Below are 12,793 nucleotides of genomic sequence, written 5' to 3' on the forward strand. Positions count from 1 at the left end.
TCTGGAAGGGAAGAGCTGTTAACATTTTGCAGACCCATATTGTTAGCAGTAAATAGTACTGATATTTTTACTAGTTTACCTTTTTTGGACCCTATATGCATGGAAGGGATGGCAGACAGCAGTGACCTAGAAACAGTAGAGATGTATAAGTGGAAAGTTTCTCCTATGTTGCTTACTCTCTAGGTTATAGATGCGATCTTGAAGAAGCTTTAAAAGCAGAAAGAAAGGGTTGGCATGGCTGATCCATGATAGATGGGTGGAACAGATGCAAACATGACAAGTCAGTTTGTTGGTAAACTGCACTGTGGGACTGCAGCCTAAAGAAAGTAAGTTCAGACAGAGAAGCAGAACTGCTACTGTTTTTTAATTCAGGTGTTTCATTTTGTTATTCATTAATATGGTAGCTACACTACCAAAGAATTCAATACGTAAGCAGTAGCTCAGAAAGAAGCAAGAAGGCATTAAGCAATTAAAGCTATTATCACTATCGGAGAGAAGTCTATTAGAGAACAGCTTCTTAACTTTTTTAGACTGTATCACTCTTCACCACAGTATATGTCTTGTGTGCACACTAGTGCTCCAGGCTTGACTTGCTGCTTCATAGCATTTTGCCAATGCTATGCCTTGTATCTTGACAGGTGAAACCTCAGAATGTGGAGATTTAGAATAAGAGCTAGGAAGAGCTTTGAAAAAAGAGAACTCATTGGCATTTGATGCAGCACATAAAAGCAAAGTAACAGAAGAATAGGAAAATGATCTTTGAGGCAGCAGTTTGAATAGGGATAATTGGAACAACAATTTTAAGGCCACAGTAGGTTGGTAGAGGAAACAAAGATGTGAAGAAAGGAGAGCAAGAAAAAGAATATTGCCTCTGTAGCAAAGCAGTGGTGGAGTAGCTACTCACTGAGACATAAACAAAATACTTGTACCCATTATAAGCATTTCAAAAGAACTTCAGGAGGATCAGAAAGCACTGCTAGGGCATGCCCTTTCAAGGTGAGAGGTTCACGTTTAAGGCTTGAAGAACTTGCTGCTTATACAAGATGAAACAGCTTCGACAGGAGAGAGAAAGCTCCATCAAATACTTCATGTTTAGGGGATTAATCTTGAATTCATGAGGTTTAAGTTCAATTCCGTGTTTCAAAATCAGGCAAAATAAGAACTCAAAGTTGTTTTTTGGTTACTGTGTTAAGCTCTAGGCTATGAAGCAGGGAAAGGGAAGAAAGTACATGTTCCAGTTTTATCTGCTGGTACAAAACCCTGTAAACAAACTTTGAAAAGAACTGGTCAGGAATGAACTAATGTTTGGGAGCCAATTTTCTGTTGACATCGATGGCCATGATTTTGATTTGGTAACAAAGAATAGAAACATGAAAAGCGTCCTAGGATTGTTCTTCTGTCCTTTCAAACAAACACTTCTGCTGGCAAAGTTTGACATGCCAGACAACTAAGCCATACAGATAGATATCAAGCTGTCAGTGTTGAAAGTTATTTTCACTCTAAAAGGATTAGAGTTGAAACTGCTGCATTTGTGCTACAGTATGATGATATGACTTCTCGTCTTTTTTTTTTTTTTTTTATAATAATAATTTACTTTCCAAATATTTTATGTCAAAGCAGTTCCTTCGTTTTCAGCACCTTCAGTGGTTCTCACTTTCAGTACGTGTACAATTTTTCTGGTACCTTTCACTTTCTGTTTATTTCTGGGAATTCAGAGCAAAGGTTATGCAGACTTCCAGAAAATTTGTCCTGAAGTTCTTGGCAAGGGTCTTGGTCTTTCAGGTGCTCTAATGCAAGGTTTTGGAGCATATGGAGATTTGAAATGATGGATTTTCAGAGATTAATGCAGTCAGAAAAGCTTTTTTTTTGGCTAGTTTTTTGAAACAAAGCCTCCATTTTAGGAACAAAGCCTGTAATGCTCCTCTGTATACGCAAAGATCTGGACGGACTTAACTGATGTACTGTGACTAGCCCTTTCCCTATCTCTGTTCCAGGAAATATTGATACTGAACCTAAGTCATAAGGTTTCCTTTATTTGCTTAGGGTATTGAATGCATTCAGTAGCTCACATTGCTAACACTTAAAATTGTATTGGCATCCCTGATGTTGTGTACTGAAATGAACCGGACAATTAAGAAAAGGAAATTATTCTATGAAACTCATGTTTTCGTTAGATATCCAACAATTGCACTTCTGAAAATTTCCTTTACCTTAAGTCCTGATTTGATACTAACAAGTTTGCATAACTGTGGAGAGCAGTAATACCTATCCATGTGTGTGCTTTTGGTCCCTCTGCACCCAAGTGAAATAAATACACATCAAATGCAGGTATTTGCTATAGCAGTTCAAACTATGCTACTCTTCAGCCAGTAAAATTTCTCAGAAATGTTCCATTTTGCTCTGAAATAACCATTTGAATGATGATACCATTCTCCAAAGTGCTGGTAACAGAGGACAATTGCACTTTTAACTGTTGTAGTTTGCTTCAGTAACTGGATGTCTAAGCCTTGTAAGAGGCTGAGTAAACAGCTGAAATGGAGGGTTTGTCCACTTTTCTGCTGAAGTAGCAAAATAGAGCTTCAAAGAAACTTGTCAGTATGCAGTCCTTCTCTTAGTTATCTGGATATTATTTTGAATAATAATATTTTGGTTTTTTCTATGTCCTTCAAAAATTTATAATTGGAAGATGCTGTAGCTGTGTTCTGTGTGGTTTGGTGAAGAGAAAGTTTTAATGGTCTGTTATGAGACACTGACAGTCCTATCTGCAGAAGCAATTTACATTTATTGAGAGCATACTGCTTGGGTGTGAAACCAGGAGTAAAATCTTTTAATGCTGTTTTTGAAATGTAATTTTTAAAAGTATTTCGGTATTTACACCGTTTTGAGGTGAATAAGGGCTGTTCATATCTTTTAAAACTTAGGTTCAAGCTGCCAGATATGGAAGGTCTCACCTTTTAAGTTTGTGTTTAGCATATATTTGGAAGATGTAATTCAACATCTTTTTCTTGAAATATAAAAACAATGAGAAAAATCGAAAGAATCCAATTCCTGGAAAATCATCTAAAGCAAGTGATGTGTCAAAAGTTCCATATTTCATCTGCAGATAGTTTAGATCATCCTACTTAGATAAGAATTATTTTTAAAAAAATATGTTATATATGTAATGATTGTTTTGGATCTCTGTAATACAGCTTTTGTTAGTCTTTTTATAAGGGATATACCAAATTCTGCCAGGAAATACGGCTCTCATTCCTGTTGACTACGACCACTGCTGGATGGCTTATATTCCCCCTTACTTTCTGATGTTAGAACTCAACACAAAGTGCGATTTTCTCATAACTTATCCCTTAGTACTTGAATGCCAAATTGCTCTGGGTGAGGTCATGAGTGAATTAACCAGAAAAGCCTGTCAGGGTGTTAGCCTCAGATTAATCTCAACCCCTGCAGATGCACCTTTGTGTGATGTGATATAATATAATGTGATGGTGGCCGTGTGATTGCTGTTCCCTGTCCCTTTCTGTCCTCACTCCTGTAGAGACACCATATCCTTAGTTTTGGTGCCATCCCCAGGTATTTTGTTTTTACTTTTTTCTTAGCAGTTGACTTCTGAAAAATACAAAGTAGTCATCTGTCCTAAAGCATAAGGATAAACTATCTGAATGTTGATTACAAATGATTTTTCTTTTTCTTTGTAGATACATATATATATACTTTTAATTATAAGAATAAATTGGTACTTGCAGACGATAACAAATTCCACATTAGTAACCTCTTCCTTGTCATGTACTCCATCACAGTACCTGTCAGGATATCATCAGTATAGAACCACAAAAAAATACATTTGAAGAAAGACTAAAAAGTGCTCATTAAAGGATTTTGGAGACCCCAAGCACAACGTTATTTATTAACCATTTAAAATCTAAGACCTGGCTTTCATTCAAAACCAGCTCTACAATTAGCAATACTTTCAGACAATATCAGCTGGGTTCCCAGTGTACACGATAATGTCACAGAATAACCCCAACTGTAACTAATTTAATTAAGACTTGATCCTCGAACACAAAATCACTCCTTTTCACCAAATCATGATGCTCACTGACCTACAGGAGAGAAAACAGGCAACACAGACAGGGAACCTTTCTCTGTCATTTAACCTATTTGTTACAAGGGAAATATATTATAGTGTAATTCTCATGAGAATCTCTTTAACATGAACAAAGGAGTAATTCCAGGTAGCCACACAAAGCTGCTATTTTACATAAAAGAATATGTTTCACAGTTGTTCCTGTTAAACTGTCTAAGTTTTAAAGATACTTAAACCTCTCCCGGTCTACATTAAATGTAACAGTTTTAGGAGCTAAAATGTTACACCAGATTTCTAGAAAGCTGATGATTGGTGCTGTGATGGTTCAGCCTGCTAATGCGGGAGGAGAGGCAGAAGAGGCAGAGAAGCAAGAAACTGTCTCGGCTTAAGAGGGATCTCACAAAATGCTCAGAGGCTTCTTGAACAACATGTATGCTGCAAGCTAATATGACAGCTACTGATTCTGCAGTTGAATACTCCTCTCTGGCTCTTGGATTTTTTTGGCCTGAGGAACGGAGTGATTCATTAGTGCATCTCTACCTCTAATGGTTTGTTTTATACAAGATAGATGTGAACAGTGGGTGCCTGTCCTGATAGGGTGTATGAACATCTGAAGATGCTCATACCTGAAGTGCTCTAGTGCATCATCTTAGGCACTTGATCACTAGGAAGTGTGCCCAGAAGCTTGAGTGCAGTACCGTGATATGATGAACCATTCACATGGAGGGTTACTCAACATGAAGCCTCTGAATCAATCGAAGTATCGAGCATGGTTTCTGGAGAACATAAAAAATGATTCAATGTGGAAATGAGAACAGGTGTTTTTTGCATCATCATTCTGGATTCACTTACCTACCTCTGATTCCTCGCTCTAAGTGCCTGAAATTCTCACTGCATGTAGTTCTATTTATGTGAGCTTTTAATTTTGTAACATACATTATGAAACAGTCACACCTAGTGCATTCTGGGTGGGTAGACAGCTCATACCTTAGTGCTGGTCAAAGATTTAAACTGGAGATTAAAAAAAAAATAAAAATCAAAGGGATCTTTACAAGAGTGTGTCCAATTTAATAACCAACATTTCTTTCATTTTAATATGCAGAAATCAAGTCACCTGCCTTGGCTCTATAGAAGGAATGTGTATGTATATATACCTATGTATATATATGTATGTATAAATACACTTCTGTAAAACAATTTGACAAAAATCAAAGTGGGCATCCAGAGTCCCTCAGACTGATTAATTGGTCTTATCTCAGGATTCTTTTGTTGTTTCACTGCAAATTGTTAGAGTTGGGATTCTTACCTTCTTTTATGCATAATTAATGTTCTGCTGTTCTGCTAAATTATTTCTTTATGGCTTTTAGAATTACACCATGTCCTCCTAAGTGCAAAAATACCAGATCAGACTGATGAGTCAAGTTGGAGAATCTAATTTGGTCTTTGATTCAAACAGTAATGTAAATACTGATATTTCTTTTTGGCATTAATAACTGAGATGTACCTTCTAGGAAGAGAATGTTCGAGGATTGTTTTTGATATGTATGGATCTTTTGGGAAAATGTAATCCAGAACTAATCGTAGATGAGTTTTTAATTGATATGCCATCTTTTAAAACATTATAAATCTTACTGATGCATCTCCTCAGTTTTATCATAAGAAATAGTTTCAGTAAAAACATCCTGCATCTCATGACTCTTATAGTGAAGAAGAAAAGTAGTTGTTCAAACTGTTTGAAAGATATTATGTTCTATGATGTGATATTGCTAATGGCTAATACTGTTCTACCAAGCTAGCATGCTATTAATTTATTTGGACTAGGTAAATATTCAACTGTGCATTTACTTTTCTGAAAGTAAAAAACCGCATTCTTCAGACAACTCACAGTCCAAGTTACAGAAAGTAACCATTTCTATTCCTATTGGTAAACAGCAGATACAGATATAAAAAAAAATATCTCAAAATCGGTTACTTCTTTCTTGCTGCCTGTTTATGTTTTGCGTTGTGTTTACTGTCACTGATCTACAGGTTGAAAATCACTTTTCTCCTGGTTCCTTTGGGTGCAGTCATATATTTAAGTGTACCCTTCACAAAATTATTCTCTCTGAGAGTGATGAACACTATATTCCTCTTTGACTTTGGTTAGATTCTGGACCACAAGAAAGTTCTTTGCTCAGTGCCTGATAGTGCATGCATTTTTCAGGTGCTTCTCTTAGTGACATAGCAAGGTCTTAGGAGACTACTCTGAAATGTGTCTTGTTCCTTTCTTTTCCCCAACCATCTAAGTTACATTTAATTAAATACTTTAGGGCAGCAATACACTTAAATATATGTTGTAAACATAAACCGTTGATTTCTGACCTTGCTGTTGTGAGCAACTGTGATCATGAATGATAATGAAAAGAATAATTACATTTTAGCTACAACACTTTGATTCCATTCTTTTTACGAAAGTTTGCATGTGACCACTTTGGTGAAGGAAGAAGCCTTATTAGAAAAAAATACTGCGGGTAGACTCTTCTCTGAAATAAATATTTGTTTGCACTTAAATAGATACAAATGTGTCATATTCAGCTACTTAATTGAGTAAATGTACAGTATTTGAATAAGTATTTATTTCAATACCTGAATTAATGTTTTGCAATCCATTAGACTTTCAAAATTGCTGGGTCGGTTTAACTCCCTCCTATTCAGGGCAAAGGCAATATGTCCTAAGCAAAAGTGTTGGTAGACTATTTTGAAAATCCCTTTACTAACCAATGTAAATGACATGCATCATACACTAATCTCATAGTTGCTTCATTTATAGTTTAAATATTAGATCGGAAAAGACTTCTCTAACAGGAGCCTTGTTCCTAATCTTTAAAAAATGAAATAAACAAATATAACCCATAATATTTTAAAGCAATAGTGGTTTTTCTTCCTTGAATGAAACAGTTCTTTGCCCTTGTTCCTAATTTTATACAATCTGAATATTAACACATCTATAGTAGTATCTGATATTTATACCTCCGTGTGTGATGTACCCACACACACACATTTTGAAGGATGACAAATGCTGGGGTGCTTTCTATTAGCACTCGTTTTGGCTTTTGATGGAGCTGTTTAGTACTGAGTAATAACTCTGCAGCAGTCTGGATCAAGAAAGCAAGCCTACAACTTTTGGATTTAACCACAGGAGATGATAAAACAAGTGCTTTAGGAGGATCAGTTTAGAAGGCCAGTGGGATTAACAGTCATCATCTTCTGAAGAGTGCCACAGGCCTGTAATGACTAGTTAAATGCTGTGTTTCTTATCTCTTCATGCCCCAGCAAAAGAACAGCCTTTATGGTGATGCTGGGGCAGCAGTCAGTGATGGCTCCAAGGTACTGGTGACATCTACCAAAAGGACTGCCAGGATGCTTCCCATGCTGCTGCCCTCCTGCCTGCTGGTGATCTGCCATGTACATACCTAAACTTAGCTTCTGAGAGGGGGTGGTAATGTCTGCAAGGTATCTTTTATTACATAAAGTAGAGCCAAAACCAGCTGCTGCTTAGCCTAGATTCCTCCTCACCCTGAATAGAGGATTTCAGTATCCTTCTAACAGGCACACACATTTACACTAATCCAGAAAACCTGGATGTGTTTACCTGCTGAGTGGGTTTAGTTTTCTCATGGGTGTTTTAGGTATTTCCTTGAAACCCTTCTTATTGATGAGAAATGCTGTGGGCTTTCCTTTCAGATGTTAAGACTAAGCTAAACACTAGTGAAATAATTCCTGTTGGTCTGGGGGAGCTTTGGGTCAGGCCTTTGCTGAGTTGCATTGAAATTATTATAAATTTATTCTCAGAATTTTAAATTTTAAGATGTATGCTTTTTTTCTTAATATTCTTTGACTGCTTGGATTAAGGAAACTGATATTATTGCCACTAGTCCTGATACACATTTTCTTGATTTTAATTTTTATTATGCATGGAATGATGCCTGTCAGAAAACCTTCAGCCCCTGTCAATGTAAGGCCTGATTCTGCTTTTTCGTTGAGAGAATTTTCAGTTTGGTGCTTGCCTTGGCTAGGTGGTCTAACAATGGGAGAGATCCATAGTGGAGGTAGAAATGTTTTATTACAGTACTGTGCAGGGCACTGCAAAATGTGTGTTCTTCAGTATACGCATCTTGAGGCACATTCCTAGCAAAGCATGCCAAAGATGAAAAAAGAACTACAACGCTTTGCAGATATAAGATACAGCTCAGAGTGACACATGTAAATGGGATGAAAAAGTTTAACAGAACCAGGCAGGCTGAAGTTTATGAGTACAGAGTTTATTAGAAAGCTGAGATGTCTGGAAAAAGGCAAATTTATGTACACAATAGCCCTTCTTCAGAGCTAGTATGTATGCAACATATTGGATCTGGAACACATTTCCCTCTCCATATAAAAAACACCACGATAGACTTCATAGGGAAAAACAGCTATCTCTCTACCTGAGATAATTGCCGTTCAGAGGATAAAGCTCACCAAGCAGTGGTAGGGATCTCAAGATCTCAGCAGATTTACAGTTTAAATCAAGGACTCAAAAGGTGAGACCTCGATCCAAGCTTCCAGCTTTTCCAGCTTCCCACTTGAGGGGAACCTCATAACAGAGTGACTAAGAGGATAAATGCACAAACCTCAGTGTTTGTGAGGTGCTTTCAATCTTTATTAGTGCAAGCTTAAGAACTACCTTTGTAGAAAGATGTCCCAAACTCTTCTAGTGCAAAGTTATTGGCAATATTTCTGCCTGCTAGCAGTTTTTCTCCAACCTGCAGAATGGTACAGCTGCACTAAAGCTAGGCAGTCAGCTCCTGCCAGCAGCCCATGGTGCTAGGCTAAGCCAAATGGTCTGAGGACTCCTCATACAGCAGGAGTAGGATTTGTTTGTTTATGTATGGGTAAGAGCATGTGCTCTAATCAGAGCCTATGAAGCTTATGATGGAGGCCTTATGGCTTTCTATATCGTCTGTTTTCTTTGGAGTCTTCTGAGAGCAGTCAGATTGCAGGATGCTGCTGATCCCTGGTTTATTTTGTCCATCTTTCCTTTGAAGTGTCTGAGTTGAGATGCCCATCATCTTTGCCTGCTCTGATGGCAGGAGGTGCTGGGGCTCAACTGAAAGTAGCCTGGGCTGTCCCGAGTCCTTGTTGAGACAGAGCAGCAGCCAGACAAGTGCTGGAGCATACTTACATTGCAGGTAAAGAGAACCTGGTACAAACACCTTGAACAAACCTTCTGAAGCATACGGTGTCATGGTATTTCCTTTCAGGAATACCAGCTGTTTTGCTTTAGAGCCTGCAAGGAAGGTGGTCTAGTCTGCATGAACTTGGTGCTAGTTGTCATCTCAGGATTGTGGATATGCTGGTTTAAATATGTGTGGCTGAGCAGCAGTAAAGCAAGAATTCAGAGAAGGCAAGGATATGGAAATCCTGATAGCCTTGGGGATCACTGACCAAGTCCCAGTGTGGTCAGAATGTTGCCCATTTTGTCTTTAAACCATCTATTCCTATATAATTTGGGGCTAAATCCATCAGAGAGAAGAGCTGTAAAATTGGTATGACAGTGGAACTGGGCTCAAATGTGCAGTAACTCTACCACAGGAGGAACACCACTCTGGAATTAATTAAACTTACTGACTTCAGTGACATTTTATAATGTATCCCTCTAATTACTCTGTGTACAGCACATTGTGAGTTTTGAAGAGCTAGAAATGGAGTCTAAAATACATATAGAGAAAATGTTTGTGTGGTATTTTTCATTCCTGAAATGTGTAACCTCTGTGACTAACTGTTTTATTATATTTTTTGGGCTTCGTTGCTAGTAAGAAAAATGCTTAACTTTTAAAACATTTTTTTTTTTTTAGTACATTAATGATACAGGTAGACAGCTGAGATACAGCCTATATGTATTCATGTTTGGTTTTGAATAGCGTAAGTGTATATGGATCTGATCTAATACTATGTATAAGAGAAACAAATTATATAAATACAAAATTGCATGTCAGAGGCCTTTCTTTTTGGTGCAATAAGTATCTTTGCATTATTACCAGAAAGAGGAGATGTTACAAACTCCCAATAACGCCAGACCATGTGTCTAACAAAGGAAGAGAAAAGGTTTCTGGATGTGAATCTGAATTCATGTTTCAGCTGCAGTGAATGCTCTTGACAGTGTGATTTTTCTTTATGCTATGCTGTGAAGCTTGACTCTGGTTTGCAGGGTTTGAATCTCAACTCTCCATATAACCATTGCTGTAGAGGTTGAAGGTGAAGAAATTATAATATGGTACTTGAAATAAAGTAAATTTGCGCACAGACCAGTGAACATTGTCTATTTATACAGGAATAGTGGTTAAATCTCTGCTGAGTTTACTCTATAGCTTGATGAAATAGTTTCTCGCTTGGGAAGGCAATGTGCCCGTCCAATCTTTAGGCTGGTGAGCAAGGAGAAGATTTAACTTTCTGTAGTTTAGAGTAGTGCTTTTGACAGTGTCTCTGTGATCCAGGTGACATGGTGTTAAATGGTATTAGGGCCTGGATTCAATGAGGTAGAAAATAGGATGGCGTATAAACAAGTGAGGCAATTGCCTTGTACAGTAAGAAATACTGAAAGTATTTCTTGTAATCTAACCGTGGCTTGGCATGACCTTACTGTGACACGATGACTCAATGACACAATCTTATCCCTAGGAGAAGTGGATTTCTAAAGCTTATTATTAACTTCCTATGGGCCAAACAAACAACTGGAGAAGAAATGGGGTCATTTGTGGTTGTTTCTTTCTTTCTTTCTCTTCCTGACACTTCTCTGCCTCCTGATTCTTCCTAGTGCCTGGAGCCCTGCAAAGAGTCCTGGGACCTGAAGAAAAACCATTGCCAAAGCTTCTGTGAGGTATGTCAGCCCAAGGGCGCTCTTTCTCACTTTGTTCTAGCTGTCTCTTTTGTTTAAATTACTGGCTTAAAGGAAACAGCTAACAAATGGGTTTTTTACAGCAGTTGCCTTCATTTGAATTGATACACATATAATAATGTAGCCATTTTAAGTCTGAGTTTGTTTTTTTTTTAAAAAAAAAACACACCGTATTTCTTTTCCCCTGAAGAAATGAATTATCTCAATTTGAAGTTTTTAGACTTGTTCCAGCCACACTTGCATAGCTTCTCTCAGAAGGTGCTCTTAAGTCCCTCATGTAAGATACTATTTCTACCACATGCCCTTCTGTCTTTTCTGGACATGTGTAAGAAAGAGTATCTTTGCTTAAAAGATGAGATGTCATTGTGTGAAAATCCTTGTGCAAGGTAGCTAGAAAAGATGGCTTTCCTGTATGTGAAAGTCAATCTGATTTCTAAAAGAGTATCTTACTAGAAGTAACTGGATTGTGTACTCCTAATTCAGAAGACTACTATAAAAATACATAATTATTCAGGAAGAAGTATTTGGAAAACTTTGTGTCATGTTTCAGAGTAACTTTGTGAATAAGAAAACCTGGATCTGTTAAACTAGTACAAAAAAGGAGATTGTTTTATTTGATTTAAAACGTGGCTCTGCTGAGTTGGCAGAAGTCAGCTATTACAGTTCTTCAGTGTTTTTAAGTACGAAATGGAAATACCATCTCAATAGAAAGTTGCTTTATTATAACTAAATCAATATAAAGTTGTAACCTGATTCAAGTCTATGAAAATGTACGTTTATGAAGATTTTCAGCTTTTCCTATAAGAAATAGAAATGACCTTAATTTATATAATGGTTTCACTGATATACTGATGTAACTGCACTCTCATCACTGTTGGAACTCTTTCTCGTACAAGAGCATGTCTGATATTTAAATGATTTTAAGCATCATGAAGATGATTAGAAGTAGCTGTAATTTCAACTAAAGAAAAAACGTATATCCAACTGTGTGTAAATAGGGATTACTGGATTACTGATCTATGTAGTTACATCAGAAAACAAAGTAAAAATTTTGCATGAAAACCAGTCCTCGTAAGAGTTCTTTAACCTGGATTAATTGCTGCTTCCTCATATACAAAACTCTGCAGCAGTGTAATAAAGCAGTTATAGTGGATCTAATTTATGTCATTATTATATATCACTTCTCACTTAGGCTGTATGTTTCCAGATATGGCTGAAAATATGTATAAAATTGGTTTAAAAGGAAAACATTTGTAGAACACTGTTCTATTGTAGTTAAAAACAGTGAGCATCCCTCTTTGATTAGTGTTTTGTGGTTGAAGCTAATTTTAGAACTTCAAAGGCCCATAATGAAGAGCAGCACATTTAGCAGCTAACTGAAAAATGAGCTGTGAAATAGGGTGAGGAGGAGAAGCCTTGAGGACGTATTATGCCTCAGGGAGCTATAAAGTTTTTAATTAAGTAGCTGCAAATTTGTGATGTTTTAGGATTTGAAATTAGCTTCACCCACACAAAAGCACAGAACCACTTTCCTTTCTCTCAGACTCTTGTATGCTCCATAGACGACATTTGATTGAATTGAAGGAGGCTGTTCTCCTTTGAGAGTGTTTTCAATCTTTTTGTATTTTGTAAAAAATCTGGAAGCAACAATTTAGCTTTGTGTTTCTCGAGGTCCCTGTTTGGTATATTACTTCTTATCTACTGAGTAAGTGTACTCATGTTAATGGATCCTTATGTGTAAAGAAGAAAAGGAGACAGTTTACTTTTTTTCCATAAATTCAGTTTCCTGCTGGTTT

The 12,793-nt window shown here is 37.1% G+C and overlaps 1 protein-coding gene across 1 annotated transcript in view; it reads left to right on the forward strand.

Moving 5' to 3' along the window:
* ANOS1 (anosmin 1) overlaps nt 1-12,793 on the forward strand; it is a 140,186-nt gene that overhangs the window by 65,168 nt on the left and 62,225 nt on the right. Inside the window, exon 3 of the mRNA XM_055702810.1 lies at nt 10,917-10,979. Coding sequence (XP_055558785.1) covers nt 10,917-10,979 — 63 coding nt within the window. The remainder of the gene's footprint in view (nt 1-10,916; nt 10,980-12,793) is intronic.

The sequence above is a fragment of the Falco cherrug genome, chromosome 2 (genome assembly GCF_023634085.1).
Source record: "Falco cherrug isolate bFalChe1 chromosome 2, bFalChe1.pri, whole genome shotgun sequence".
Lineage (NCBI taxonomy): Eukaryota > Metazoa > Chordata > Aves > Falconiformes > Falconidae > Falco > Falco cherrug.